Genomic DNA, 14,651 nt, shown 5'->3' on the forward strand with positions numbered 1-14,651 from the left:
AATTAAAGCATGAGAAAGACATTTGTAAATTATTAGGACTTTCTTGAGTCAATATTTACTTTTTTTTTTGCCTTTGAGATTAAGATATATTGTTTCATGTATGTGATCATTGAATTTTTATACTGATTCATGTTCTGCATTTAAACATTAAATTGTATGTTGTATGTATGAAATTCCCTGACTACAGACCAAAAAGCACACATGCAAAAAATACTTTTTTTATGTTTCATCCAAATATAATACATTTCAAATATAAGAGTGGCATTTATGATACATTCAGACTTCAGACCTCAAACTGTATTTACAATAGAGAGAATAAGCGCACAATTAATGAATTACAACACTTTTTACTCTGTAAAAAATGATCTCCTTCCTTGGTAAAATTTACCATAAATCTGGTTTAGTAACCAGTTTAACTGTGATATTTATAGTAACCACATGTAAACCAGTATAACTTTGTAAAAAACTAGGCTAGTTGTAAAAAAAATAAAAAATAAAAAAATAACTTGAGATTTCCTCCTTTCCCAAAAATATTATTTTGTATGAATCTACATGTCCTCCAAAATTTAACACTATAATAAAAACATGGTAAATTTTCAAAGTGCTGTGAGAGATCATATCCACCAAGCAGGTTTTAACTGTTCGTCATACTGTACATGAGTTATCAAATGTGATAATATAGCTTAAATGTATTAAGCCTATGTGAATATAAGAAGTTTTATGATCTCTGGAATGACCTTCTCCTTTTTTCTACTAAACAGCGAGCAGCTCCAATGGTTCAATAGTCATAAACTAGCTCCAACAGGTCTCAGCAGAAAAGAGTTCCTCTCAGATTCAGTGCAGCGTTCGACTCTGATGCATCTCACGAGGATAACTCTGAGATTTATTCACACAGGTCAGTGGTTTAGGGCAGAAGTGTGAGTTTGAACACAGGACTGTCACCAGGAAGGAAGGTTCAAAGGGCATGAACTCACGGTACGAGTCAATGTCACACGTTACCTGTAACATATTATTTGAACATTATCACACGTGCTTGAGTGCTTATGCATTTCTCAGTGACATGTTCTCTGTACCTTAGTAAAGGAGGAGAGGAAAAGGTGCATGTAAGAGAGGCCTGATAGAGATGAGTCTTCTGGATACCTTGTGAAACTCTTCTTATAAGCCTGTAAAGAAACAAATATCGAACATAAAATGTTAAGAAAGAAAAAATGTTTGGTTCATCGCAAAAACAATGAAAAGAGCAGTGTTTTAGATTATAGCAGAGGTTTTTAAACTGTGGTCCAGGGACCGCAAGGGAATATTTGGGGGTTTGTTGAAAGTTCAAAGGGGAAAATGTGTGTGTTTTTTTTTTAAAAGTTAAAATAAATAATTATTAAAAATTAGATAAAAATAAGAATAAATAAATTAGTAAATAAACATATCTGACAGTACTGTACTATAATGAGTAGGGGAAAAAACATCATAATATAGGTCACCCAAAAATTTACATTTGCTTGACCAATGACCCTCAGGCCATCCAAGATGAGTTTGTTTCTTCATTGGAACAGATTTGGAGTAATTCAGCACTACATCACTTTCTCACCAACTGATCCTCTGCAGTGAATGGGTGCCGTCAGAATAAAAGAAATGATAAAAAAACCGCTCAACAAACAGCTGATAATTGATTTTTCCAGTGAAAGAGTCCATCCCCTGTTGTCCTTTCTCATCAAAATCCACCAACATATTTGTTTAGAACTTGTTTGGACTGGTTTCGCTTATAAATGGTGCTTGATCTGTGCACATTTGTCTCCTTTTTTAGACAAGACAATTTTTTTTTTACTGGAGGAAGCGTTATTATTGATTATTTTAGCTGGTTTGAAGTGGAAAATAAAGTGTTAATTGGAGGACTGGACTCATGTGTATTACTTGTGATGTTTTTATCACCTGTTTGAACTCTCATTCTGACGGCACCCATTCACTGCAGAAGTGAGCCAATAATTCAATGCTAAATATTCTTTGAATATGTTCCAACAAACAAAAAAACAAACTCATCTACATCTTAGATGGCCTGAGGGTGGGTACATTTCCAGAGGATAATCATATTTGGGGGTCCATGGCATAAAATATTGAAAACCCTTGTACTAGAATAGGTTAGCTTACATCCAGTGCCACTTGTAGAGCAGAGTACTGCACCCAAATCTCCTGCTGTTCAGAGCAGGAAAGAGAGAATGTGTCGACCCGTCCTGGATCCTTGGTCACACTCAGATAATGAGACCATATGCTCATGCTCTCTGACTCTGGATTGTTGGCCTGTGTGTGGACTAGTGATGAAAAACTGGAAGGTGATTAAAAAGACTCAAACACTCACACATGCAGATTCAGACTGAGGTTCATACTGACTTACTATCAGGGAGCAGAAGGTGAAGAAGATCTTTAGCCATCAGAGATCCCAGTGTGCCATAATTCAGTGCCCTATAATATTAATGTAAACATTTTATATAAACATTTTTTATGCATGCATATTTAAGCATCTTACATCTTCAGCACATAAAAGTAGAAAAAAGCATTCAAAAAATGAGGCATAAAAACAAGGTCAAAAGGTCAGATTTGGTTTACTACCATTCAAACTACAGAATAGCACTATTTTACTAAAAGTGGTGCAAATCTTGGAATGTAATAGTATTTCCACTGAATGAACATTCTGCTTTATGCTGTATGATGTCACTTGATACCTGGGATATGAGGAATGGAAGAAGGGTGACACAAACATTCCAACAGGGATGATGATGTCATTTCCGGAGATGGATGGAGTGATAGACAAACTAGAGGTGAGAGAAGACAGAAATGTTAAATGGATGATGACTTAAAGTTGGCATCAAATGTAAATTCACCCTATCTATTTTCTAAATGTATGTTATTGATCTTATTGTGAACTAATCATCCATGAATGTGTTTTATTTATTATTTATTTACTTGAATGTTTTATCAAAATGGAATAATTCGATCTTCCAGATTAGAGACTCCAATCATTTGTCCACTTAATGGGTTAGTTCACCCAAAAATGAAAATTAGTCCATGTTTTACTCACCCTCAAGTCATCCTTGGTGTATATGACTTTCTTCTTTCAGACGAATCCAATTGGAGGTATATAAAAATTTTTTCTTGTTCTTACAAGCTTTATAATGGCATGGGCAGGTGTTTTTGTTCAACAGTTCAAAAGTAGTCAAATAAAGCGCATCCATCCGTATTAAAATGCGCAACTCACGGCTCTGGGGGTTGAATAAAGGCCTCCTGTAGCATATCGCTGTGTTTTTGTAAGAAAAAAAATCCATATTTAAATTATATAAACAGTTTTGTGCAATGTCTGCTAACTGTCATACGCACGTTCATGAGAGACTGGCTTTCTTCTGGCGGATGACGTAGAACGTAGACGTAGACGTAGTCTCGCAAAAATCAACATTTGTTTACAGGACCAAGGAAGCAAAGTTTCTTACTTAAGCTAAGAAAAAACAGCTTCCTTTTGGTTTATATTGAAATCCTCCAACATTTTTCTTTACAAATCCTCGTTTTGTGCTACTAATTCGTGACCGGTGTTTTGTCCTGTTTCTCCGTCATGCTTCTGTGTTCGTCACTAATCACCGGTGCTTATGCTATGCATACATCCTATGTCGTCATGCCAGAACGGCTTCCACCTGCGACAGTTTGCGGAAGTGAGAAAAAGGTGTTTATATCGTTTTAAATATGAATATGTGTCTTACCGTGTGATGCGCATTTTAATATAGATGTTTGCGCGTTATTTGACTACTTTTGGACTGTTGAACAAAAACACCCGCCCATGCCATTATAAATCTTGGAAGAGCCAGGACAATTTTAAATATAACTCTGATTGAATATGTCTGAAAGAAGAAAGTCATATATACCTAGGATGCCTTGAGGGTGAGAAAAACGGTCTAGTTTGCATTTTTGGGTGAACTAACCCTTTATGATCAACTCCAAACTCACATTCAGATCTTCCACTATTCCCTATATTTTTTTTTTTCATTTTTGATAATCCATTTTGCTCAGATGTACATCACAATTTGGAAGAAAATATCTGTTGCTACTCCTGTTATTAATTTTTTTTTTATTAAATATGAGACTAAAATGTGAATTAGTTAAATATGAACATAATGCCAGTTAATGCTTTTCTAAGCACTCAAAGCTCTCTACATTGTGAGAGGGGATCTGCTCATCCACCACCAGTGTGCAGCATCCACCTGGATGATGTGATGGCAGCCATAGTCCGCCAGAACGCCCACCACACGCCAGCTTAACCTCTAATATTATACAAAGTAAATAATCCAATCAGCAGATATGGGGACAGTTAGGAGGCCATGATGGTCAGAGGCCAAAGGGCAAATTTGTCCAGGATGCCGAGGTCACACCTCTACTCTTTTTTGAAGGACATCCTGGGATTTTAATGACCACAGAGAGTCAGGGCCTCGGTTTAATGTCTCATCTGAAAGACAATGCTTTTTTTGACAGCAAACTGTCCCCATCACTATACTGGGGTACTAGGACCCACACAGACCACAGGGTGAGCACCCCCTGCTGGCCTCACTAGCACCTCTCCCAGCAGCAACCTAGTTTTCCCAGGAGGTCTCCCAAACATGAGAGCACTAACCCATCAGTCTGTGTGCCATGTGAGAGCAGTCTGCTCCTGCTCTTCTGATCCAGCACCAGCATCTGCAGGTAGTTTGAGAAAAAATCCTCCTCATTTAAAACCACCTAGTGCACAGAGGCAGACAAACACAGTCAATGAATGAAGGAGGGAATTCATGAATGAAAATGTTTCATTCACTACACTGACTGTCAATTCACTCATCGAAATGAATTACAATTCATTCATTTACCTCTGCATAGAGATGGTTGAGTTCTGCATGACTGAGGTTATTTGTTTTAGTGGAGAGTCTTGGATTAAGAGATTTTATCTGAAAAAAATACAAATGATCTGAACACAGACCCATACACAGTTTCAGTAGGATATGTTTTTGTATATGATTCACAACATACCTTATTCAAAATAAAGGCTGATGATCTGTCGTCCCTCCAGATCAAATCTGTTAGTTTTTTCTCGAGGGATGAATAAACATCATGAATCAACTCTTCAGCCTGGCGGAGAGAGAAAAACACTTGTCAAATTTCATGCGTCATTGCTTTATTAAATTCATGTTCATGCATAATCTTTTATTTCTTCATGACATCCAATCAAAATGTACCCCTTTCTGTGCATGTCTTTCTCTAATTGCATGACTGAGTAGAGTGTCAAACCCTCGCTCCGTCTGCTGAACACATCTCACCCAGCGTGGCATCTCCTAAAATCAAAAGACTGTATAAGTGATATGAAATATAACACAATCTGCACTGCTTTACTTCACACAAATAGGCATTGTGGAATGCCTTCAATGCAGACCCACCTCTTGTGTGTCTCCAGACGCAATGGAAAAGTTTCTCATGGTTTGGAAGAACCTCGAGTCCAGCGCAGGAATGAGTGTGTGCAAAAGACTAAAGATCATGTATGTATGAAGTGGACCACTGCAGATATTTACACATAAGCACAAACATCTGTGTTAATAATCAAGATCTATCACATTTTCTTAAGAAAATACGATTAAGTATATTAATATAATAGTGACTTACGTGCCCATCATCTCATGCTGGACTTGCCATTTACTGATTGTCTGGGACATGTGGATAATATACGGGAGATTGTGGACTAAAACAAGATCTGATTGGCTGATAGGAAGAGGCTGAAATGTGGCTTTTAGGCAAGCAAGCCAATCAATGGCTGGAGCCAGAGTCTGTGAAGGACAGAAAAAAATTATATTATCACGCATCTTAGGTACTGTATATTATTTGGGTTAATGACATGATTATATTTTTTGTCCAGATCTATTACTGTATTTTTAAATATATTAAAAGTGCAATTCATTAACACAATAACTTGAATACACGTCTTCTATGATGTGCATGTTTTTCTGAATTTCTGAATAAAAAATTAATTAATTAATTAATTAATTCATTCATTCATTCATTCATGTGGAATAAAGTCAAAAATGTCAAGGTTTTAACTGTGCTATTATCATAATGATGAAAAAAGTCTTATTAAATGAATAGAATTCTTAGAAAAATATTATATCAAAACTTCACTGCATATTTTAAAAACTTCTTTCAGCCAAATGTGGTGTGACGAGCAAAAACATTTGTTCAAGTGTTATTGTTAACTAAAACTAAAATAAACTAATAATATAAAATAAAAGGTAATTGAAAAGTATTAGTATTTAATAAATACTATAATAGCATTGGAATAATACTAAATTTACACTGCCAACATGCAAAAATATGAAAGAGAAGACCCTTGCAGACCCCCAAGACTGTATGTGAAGGTCAATATTATATGCCTATAACACTGTAAAGTATCACATGATTTGATCTTTTTATTACAAAGCAAGGTTGGTTGCACTATCATATGATGCTACTGCAAAATGTATATTTGTATAATTAATAAGAAGCAAATAATTTATGATAGTAAAAATAGTAGAAAAAGGGTTTTCACTTCAAATACATTTTAAACACATTTTGAAAAATATGGAAATAGGGGAAATACTTTTTACTTGATATTTACCACATGACATAATTAAACTGAAGGTTTTTTTCTAATAGGGATTAAAGCTTTTTCCAAAACCATGTGAATTTCTAAGAATGTGGCACATGTGTTTTAGATTTTTTTTTCTTTATCTTGGACAATCTTAATTTTTATTGATCTATTAACATATGACATAGAGTAAATCAGATTTAGACACAGACCTGTAGCTCTTGGATGGTAAATCTGTTGTAGAGTAACTTCTGGCTGAGGCGGTAGTGGAGAGGGGCCGAGGCCAGAGCCAATGTTGTGGCTAGAGATACATAAAGACCGCAGTGCTGAGTGGTTACACTGGAGGGAACGCCCAAGAGTTCCAAGTACTGACCACATGACATGTAGAATGAACGCAAATACTGAGAAAGAGGAACAGAGACAACAAAGGAGTTACAAAAATATCAAAGAACCATTTATACATAATGCATTATGAACACGTTGAATAGAAAATACCTACCCGAGTATTTGCTTTGGATTTCTGTGTCTTGCTATTCCAGTCAATAGGGAACTGAAAATGAGGCTCATCAATCTATAATAATGTACATAGACATTTTTATCCAACATATAAGTGTAAAACAATCTCAAAAACAATGAAAATGGACCAAAATATTGAGGATTCATGTACACAAGAGCAGAATACAAATCACTGCTCACTAAAATGTCTCAAGGACGAAAACATCAAATTTATTTCCCCCATGGAATAGAGAAGTATTTGGCACTTTCTTATCTAACAGTTCAGACTTTGAGAGATATAAACTTGCAATTGCATAAAACGACAAAATTGTAAGAAGTAGGATATTTTTAAGCTTTAAATAAAAAAAGGTAATTGTGTCTTTTTATCTTGTAATTCTGACTTTTTGTCTCAGAAATGCAAGTTTATATCGAGCCGTTCTGAGGTAATATATCACAAATCTGAATTTGAAGAAAAAAAGTAAACTGAGATGTAAATTCAGAATAGTAAGGAAAAAAGTTTGTTGAATTGTGAGATAAAAAGTCGCAATAACTGTACCTTTTTATTTTTTGTTGACGGGTGTGAATAAACTTCCATACAAAATACATGTAACCAAATTATAATCAAATCAGTGAAATGCATCAAAACAGAAATGAAAACTGTGCCCATGAACTACTTTATGGGGTCTTTGCAGCATTTTATAATTGCTAGGACCCATTTTCTCAATACTTGGGTCAAGTCTTCACACAGTTCTCAGTTTAACAGTTTTGAAAATGTATGTACACATGCATTTCGTAGGTGCACAGAATTTTGATATTGGTTGTATCTGAGTGAGAAAAGAAATTATGTAATTTGAAAGAAGTAGTCATTTAATGCATTCATGCCAAAGCAATGATAAATGATCCACAGTCTAGCCCACCTAAACTGCTGTTCACCTAAGTATTGAGAAAACTGTAAATCATGCTACTAAACACTAAATCATGCTACCAATTGCTTATATTCTACCTTCATTAATAATCACCTGTATGTAGTGTTGATCAGAAGCCCTTTGCTCTTCACCAGGGTCTGACCCTACATACACATTGAAGAAAGGAAATGTGGAGTACTGGCTCATTAACAGGGCGAGGGTGGTGTTAAAATCTGTCTGATTCCATCCGTTTGATACTGGCCAACCACCTAACTACACACACACAGAGAATCAAAAGATAAACAACACTGAGCAAAATGCATGATGCAATGCAGGTGCTTTTAATTTCCTTTATCCTAAAAAGTGTGTGTACCTGCTTGAGTAGTGTGAGGAAGGGTTTTGAACCCACTTTCTCTGGGGATTCTGCATCCATGCAGGTCTTGAAGTATTTCTTTGCTTTCTGTTCTGCTGCACTCATAGAAACACCCTCCTCAGGAGCCTCTGATCACACAGGGATCATACAGATTGAATCTCAAAGACAATTATACTATTAGTTATCTCAAATATCTACTGAGATTAGCCATTAGATAACTTAAACCAGCCAAAGATGGATTGCTGGTTTTAGTTTGTTTAAGATGGTGCTCCAGACATTAATCCTGTATATTTTTTAAATGCATCTTATTGATCTTATTGTGAAAGAGGCATCCATGCATGTTTCTTTTTTATTAGGGGTTCAAGCGCGTAGTGCTGAAACTCAATTGTAATTGTAGAATGATCACGGATCAGCAAACTCCACGTAAAACTGATCATGCAGACTAAACTGTAAGTCGTAGAGACTTAAAACTTGCAGGGATGGTAGTACTCACACCGCCTACAACATGACCAAGGCTCACCCCAATTGGCCTGACGGGGTCACTACAGTGCTCACGCAAGCAAAACGCATGCCTCTGACTCAATCTTGCAAATTTTTGGGGATATTTAGCATTTTTTGAAAAACATACTTTTGCAAACTAGTCCTAGTCCTTTTTCACCCAATCACAACCAAACCAGTGCAGAAAGATTCTCTGGAGAGTGAATGTCAATAATTATAAAAATAAAAAACGTTGAACTTTCGACTCACCATCGCAAAGGGGTCGTAAAACGTTCGAAAGGGGCTGGGACACTTTTAGTAAACTGAACGGAATGAGAGATCTTCGCCAAACTCAGAATGCTCAGGTAAGTGCTCAGTCTGAGGTTACAGGAAAAAAATCACAGAGCTTGGCCACTTGGTCATTAAGAGGGACAAAACATAAAAATGGCTATAACTGTGCAACCATTTGTCCTGTTGATATGTTAGAGAAGTGCTCACTAACACAGATTTAGGCAGATTTGTGAACAACATTTGAGAGAAATAAGCCTTTTGTGTACATAGAAAAAGTCTTAGATCTTTGAGTTCAGCTCATGAAAAATGGGGGCAAAAACAAAAATGTTGCGTTTATAATTTTGTTCAGTGTGTCTCTATTTGTTTCACTGTTTCTGACACGGGATTGTCATTCTGTGGTAACTAGAAATTACACAAGCTTCAGTCTGGTTCCAGCCCTTACAAAGACCTGAGATGACCGAACATCTGAGAAGAGATGATGCAAACCCCTCAGAGGACCTCAGATGATGCCAACCCTGAAACAACATGAACTACCAAATTTTGCTACAAGTTTGATTGCAACATATAATCATTTACTGTTAAAAATGTTCATCGTCTGTTTGATTACGTCATTACCTGCAGTTTACCATACATTTCTGCCATATGCACATCAGTTTGACATAGTCACCACTGATAAGCTACTACTAAATACATTGTAGAAACTTAATTTTCTGTAAAGCTGCTCTGCAACGATTTGTATCTTGAAAAGCGCCATACAAATAAACTTGAACTGAATTGAATTCTGGACAACTTTGCCTCGAAAACCACTGTCAATCAAATTGTTTGTTAAATGATTGAGAAGAAGTAAAAATCCTACTTTTGCAAACTAGTCAAAGGTTTTTCGCTCAATCAAAAAAAGAAAAAAAAACACCCAAAATCCTAGAATTCAAATTTAAATATCCAAATTTACCCAAAATCCTTAAAAGCCTAAAGGAAAACTCAAAACTTCATGAAACCTGCTGAACACATGCGACAGGTTTACGGGGATCGGACCACATCTGGTGCTATAACAGTCATAAACGCTAAAAAAAACATCATATTTCATATTCTCGATTTGCCCAAAATGTTTTTTTAATCATTGATTTACGTAGGTACAGCCTTCCTTAATAAAATGTAATGTCTTTTTCCTTATATGCTTAAATGCTTTAAGAGCTTGAACCCCGGTAATCGCTGCTTGCAGCTATATTTAATATTATAATTTTTGTAATTATTGTAAGCATTTTATTGTAAATTTTAATCAAAATGCCATCACTCACTCTTCCAGTCAAACAACAGACTTCTCTCTGGTGACGTATACCAGATTTCTCCAATCATTTTGTAAACCTAAACTCCACACCTTTCTTACAATCGACTTCCTCCATCCAATCCGATAATCCGATTAAATGTTTGTCACAATACGGAAGAAAAGATGCAACTTTTTTCCCCAGCCTGACAGGAAAAAAGTGCCCCAGACCCCTTTAAAACCAACAGACCAGTCTGACCATCTAGAAGACCAGCAAACCAGCTTAGGCTCAGAAAGACAGACAGATAGAAGCAGATATGGAACCTGAAGACACTATGAAACTGTCATTTGTTCTATTTCAGGTTAAAAAAAAAAAAAAAAGAAAAAAAGGTGACATTTCACTAACCTAATATTTCCTTAATAGTTTTCAGTAAAGCAGTCTTTCTGTCTGGAAATTTGACTGGCCATCCATCACTGTTTCCTTGAACATCTGTCTCTCTTCTCATCCTCACTTCCCTTTTTTTGTCCAGTTCTTCATTGTCTTCATCTGAGATCTCCTTGACTCTGTGTCTTCGATCACTGGTGGAAGATCCACCTGTGCCACAGGCAAACAGGAAGTAGTCACAGGGGTGAGAAAAGGGGTCCATGGCAGCAGAAAAATGCTCTGATGCTCTTATACAGGCAGGAGAAAGGCAAGGAGGAGCAACTGGAACAAGGGAGAGAAATTACGACCACTGTTATTAAAACTTTACCAGAAGTTCTACTGTAGTTCCTTGTTGCTAGGTTTGTACCTGATTTCCATTGTGACATCCAGGGTTCTGCGGTCTTTTGCAGGTGGGAATAGACCCCCAAACCTAACACAGCTGCAAAGAGAGAGAAGGAAAAAACAACCAATAGGAGCCTGTGGTACTTGTTGCAGCCCACTGGATTTTGTTGAGGCTGTTCCTCTGATGTTGTGACCATTTCCTGTGGGAATATAAAGTTAGCAAATGACTCACTCACTCTTTATGTTTAATTGAGATGGACGTGTTGTATGGAAATGTCCATTTAAAAGCACAACTGGGAAAAGCGGGAATGCATATAACTTTAGACTTTATGATGGATTCAAATTACACTGACAGTCAAACATCCAACCACAATAAGAGCGAGTCCAAGGAATGTTCACTAAAGAACAATGAAAATGAAGAAGCACAATTGTTTCATTAAAAGTTAAAGTTGATGTCTTTCATGCTTTAAGGGAAAATGTACATTTCCCTGCATAACATACAGCTTCTCATCAAATTAATAAACACAGGAACATGAAATTTTGATTTCATATAATCTTACATATGATCAGGGCCGTGGGAAGAGGTTTTAAGTTGGGGGTACTGTAGTGGGAGGTGCATTTTTTGCGTGTCAGGTGGACACCTCTTAATAATGTCTAAGTCTACTAACAAAGTAAACACACACTAATAAGAATTAAACATATTTATACCAGGGCGAGTTTTTTAAGGCGACCGTTATTTAGAATGTGTCACTTTATGGTTTCCATGGTGACGCGTCATTGCTTGTCACGTGACACACCGCAACAACAAAAGAGCTGAATGAATGATGATCTGCTTTTATGTCAAGTGGAAGTGTTTTAAAACACTTTTATAACGATCGCGTTAGTTGAGCTGTATGCGCGACTGCATCTTAGTTTGTGCCGCACACGCAGTTCAGAGAATCGGATCTGTTGGATTTACAACACGTGAATTCATCCACTTCTCCCGAAACACATAAAAGTAAGTGGCTGGTGAACCGGGAGAAGAATAGAGTAAACTTTAAAGTTACTTACACATGTGTATCTGATATGAATAAAACAACGTGTCTAATTATAATGGAAAGGATTATTATTGCCTCTTCCTTTGACATCAGTGTGTATTTTACAAACTCTAAATGTATAGTTTTTTTAGTACTTATATGTCTGAAACCTAAAATAAACATTATGTGGTTGAAAACACTGAAAAGTTGTGATATATGACCAGGGGTGCAACTATCCAGTGTTAACGGGGGTATGCAGCAAAAACCTTTTAAATAAATAAGTGTACCGGACATCATCATGTATGGACTTAAAATAATAAATGTTTATTTTAAAGTATATCAGACAGCCACTGTAAGCCTATAATATAATACACACACACACACACACACACACACACACACATACATATACACACATATATACACATAAACACATATATATATAGCACAGATCTTTAAAGATAGAGAGAGAGATGTGACCCTAATTACAGTTTACATGTCACCCAGCAGATGTAACTGTAGCCTGTATGTCTGACAGCACAGCTGAGCTAACATGAACAGCTAATGGTAAAAAAAAAAAAAAAAAAAATCTATTTATTTGTATATTTTACCAATTCCAAACCACATCAATCTTAATAACTATTCATTTTGTATTTAATCTTTTAGAAGTGATATATAATCTTTTCTGGCTCATTTTATCTGTAAAAGAAAATCTGCCTATTAATAATGCACACCTGAATATAAGGGTCAATAATTATTTAGTTGTGCTCAAAACCTCCTCGTGCATAAACTTCTTAGGTTAATAACAAACAGGAGGATTTAAAAAATGTTTTAATACGTTTATGTATTTATTTTTTTGCATCTGTCAGAGAGTGCTGTAATGTCTGCATTTTCCAACGGGGGTGCTGCAGCCATGCATATGATATAGCCTACATATATTGTCTTTCTTTTTCGCTTACAAATATGGAAGCCCATTTCTGCCACTGAATAAAAAAATACAAAAATCAATAAATAAAATAAGGTAATTGCGACCTTTTTCTCAGAACTGGGTGATATAAACTTGCAATACTTAGAACATATTAGTCTTTTTTATTAAATTTTTTTTTAGAACATATTAGTCTTTTTTATTACTCCATTAGAACTGGACTTTATAACTCGCATGTGCGAGTTGAAATCTCACAATTATGAGAAAAAAGTCAGAATTGCGAGATAAAAAGTTGCAATTATCTTTTTTTATTCAGTGGCGGAAACGGACTTCCATACTTACACGATAGTTGGAGAGCTGACAGAAAGTAGCGCCAATTTCAGTTAGGTCTACCTGGATGAGCGAAATATAGTAGTGTTGCAATGGACGACTAAATGTCGCGATTGACCAACCAATCAGAGTCAAGAATTCCATAGAGTTGTGTAACTGAACAGCACCACAAATTCCCTTTCAGTACCTCAGGTTAAGTGCCTTGCATAAGGGCAAATTGTTGATGACTAGAGGACATTAAACTAGTGGTCTCAACTACACACCACCACCCATCAATTATATACTAGAAAACTTTATGACATGAAGCATAACTTTAAAATTTAGGTAACAACTCTACAGCACACTGTTAAAAGTGCTTGGTGGTGCTTATATGGGTAACCCAAGTTCAAATCTGGCTTGAGGTGTTTCCTGATCCCATCCCACCTTCTTCTGTCATTTCCTGTGACTACCACTGTCCTATAAATAAAACTGGCAAAAGGCCAAAAATGAAAGGTAGATAAATCTTGAAAGCCTCACCTGATGAACAGCTGGGTTATTATCCATTTTTTTCTTTTTCTTCTATGTCAGTTTGGTCAGGATTCTTCCTACATAATGTTCTTCCAGCGAAGCTTTCTATTTCGTCACACTGAACCTCTTTCTAGCTCTCCTCTGTCAACCACAAGTCATCCAACTACTATCTTCCCTCATCACACTCTGTTCACTCTTTCACTGACTGATAAACATGTAATGACTTGGCTTCCCACAAGACCCCTCTCTTTTACACATACATAAATGGGGCATTTCTAGAAATATTTCCAGAATCTCACCATTTCTTAAAATTATGAGGGCCAGAAGATGATTTTGCTCCAAAATCCCTCAACTGGAAAAAGCCACCCAAGTTAAACTTGAGGAAACACTAACACTAAATGTACGCAAGTACATTTTTAAAGTTCCTCAGTGTAGGAAGTGGCATAGTTAATATTCATTTATATACACCTTCAATGTGACATTTTTACATTCACAGACGTCCGCACTCCTGGCTATCAGTGGTGTATGTGAGGCTGGGGCGAGCTGATAAGAAATGAGGGGGTGTGAGAGGAGCAAACCACAAAAGAGCACCTCACACATTGCGTGGGAACGAACATGTTTGGAAGCAGTCACATGACAAAATGTAAACGTATGCAGACCTCCAAAAATACACATTACTTAAAGAAGAAAAT

At 36.3% G+C, this 14,651-nt stretch overlaps 1 protein-coding gene across 4 annotated transcripts; it reads right to left on the reverse strand.

Moving 5' to 3' along the window:
• Nucleotides 1-347: 347 nt before the first annotated feature.
• Nucleotides 348-14,597, reverse strand: LOC109105739 (kell blood group glycoprotein-like). 4 transcript variants are annotated; one of them, XM_042740759.1, is made up of 18 exons: nt 13,969-14,597; nt 11,207-11,278; nt 10,822-11,121; nt 8,387-8,514; nt 8,128-8,286; nt 7,113-7,184; nt 6,826-7,014; nt 5,659-5,819; nt 5,436-5,553; nt 5,238-5,333; nt 5,032-5,130; nt 4,872-4,949; nt 4,643-4,746; nt 2,712-2,801; nt 2,384-2,451; nt 2,140-2,300; nt 1,074-1,163; nt 348-999 (listed from the first exon to the last, which is right to left on the reverse strand). In XM_042740759.1, the coding sequence occupies exons 2-18, from the start codon at nt 11,223-11,225 to the stop codon at nt 835-837; spliced, it is 2,097 nt and encodes a 698-aa protein (XP_042596693.1). In that variant the 5' UTR covers nt 11,226-11,278; nt 13,969-14,597; the 3' UTR covers nt 348-834. The 4 variants fall into 4 exon arrangements, with proteins under 4 accessions (XP_042596693.1, XP_042596692.1, XP_042596691.1 ...); XM_042740758.1 differs by having other exon boundaries at nt 10,822-11,010; nt 11,207-11,381; XM_042740757.1 differs by having other exon boundaries at nt 11,207-11,381.
• Nucleotides 14,598-14,651: the final 54 nt, after the last annotated feature.

Source organism: Cyprinus carpio, chromosome B16 (assembly GCF_018340385.1).
Source record: "Cyprinus carpio isolate SPL01 chromosome B16, ASM1834038v1, whole genome shotgun sequence".
Taxonomy (NCBI): domain Eukaryota; kingdom Metazoa; phylum Chordata; class Actinopteri; order Cypriniformes; family Cyprinidae; genus Cyprinus; species Cyprinus carpio.

What these genes read in the sequence shown, in the direction of transcription:
- LOC109105739 (XM_042740757.1), bottom strand. Translation starts at nt 13,995, where the DNA reads ATGGATAATAACCCAGCTGTTCATCAG. An exon ending in AACTATTAAGGAAATATTAG is followed by an intron (nt 8,515 to 10,821) that starts GTTAGTGAAATG and finishes CTGTGTGATCAG; the next exon opens with AGGCTCCTGAGGAGGGTGTT. An exon ending in TTCCATTCCTCATATCCCAG is followed by an intron (nt 2,452 to 2,711) that starts GTATCAAGTGAC and finishes TTAATATTATAG; the next exon opens with GGCACTGAATTATGGCACAC.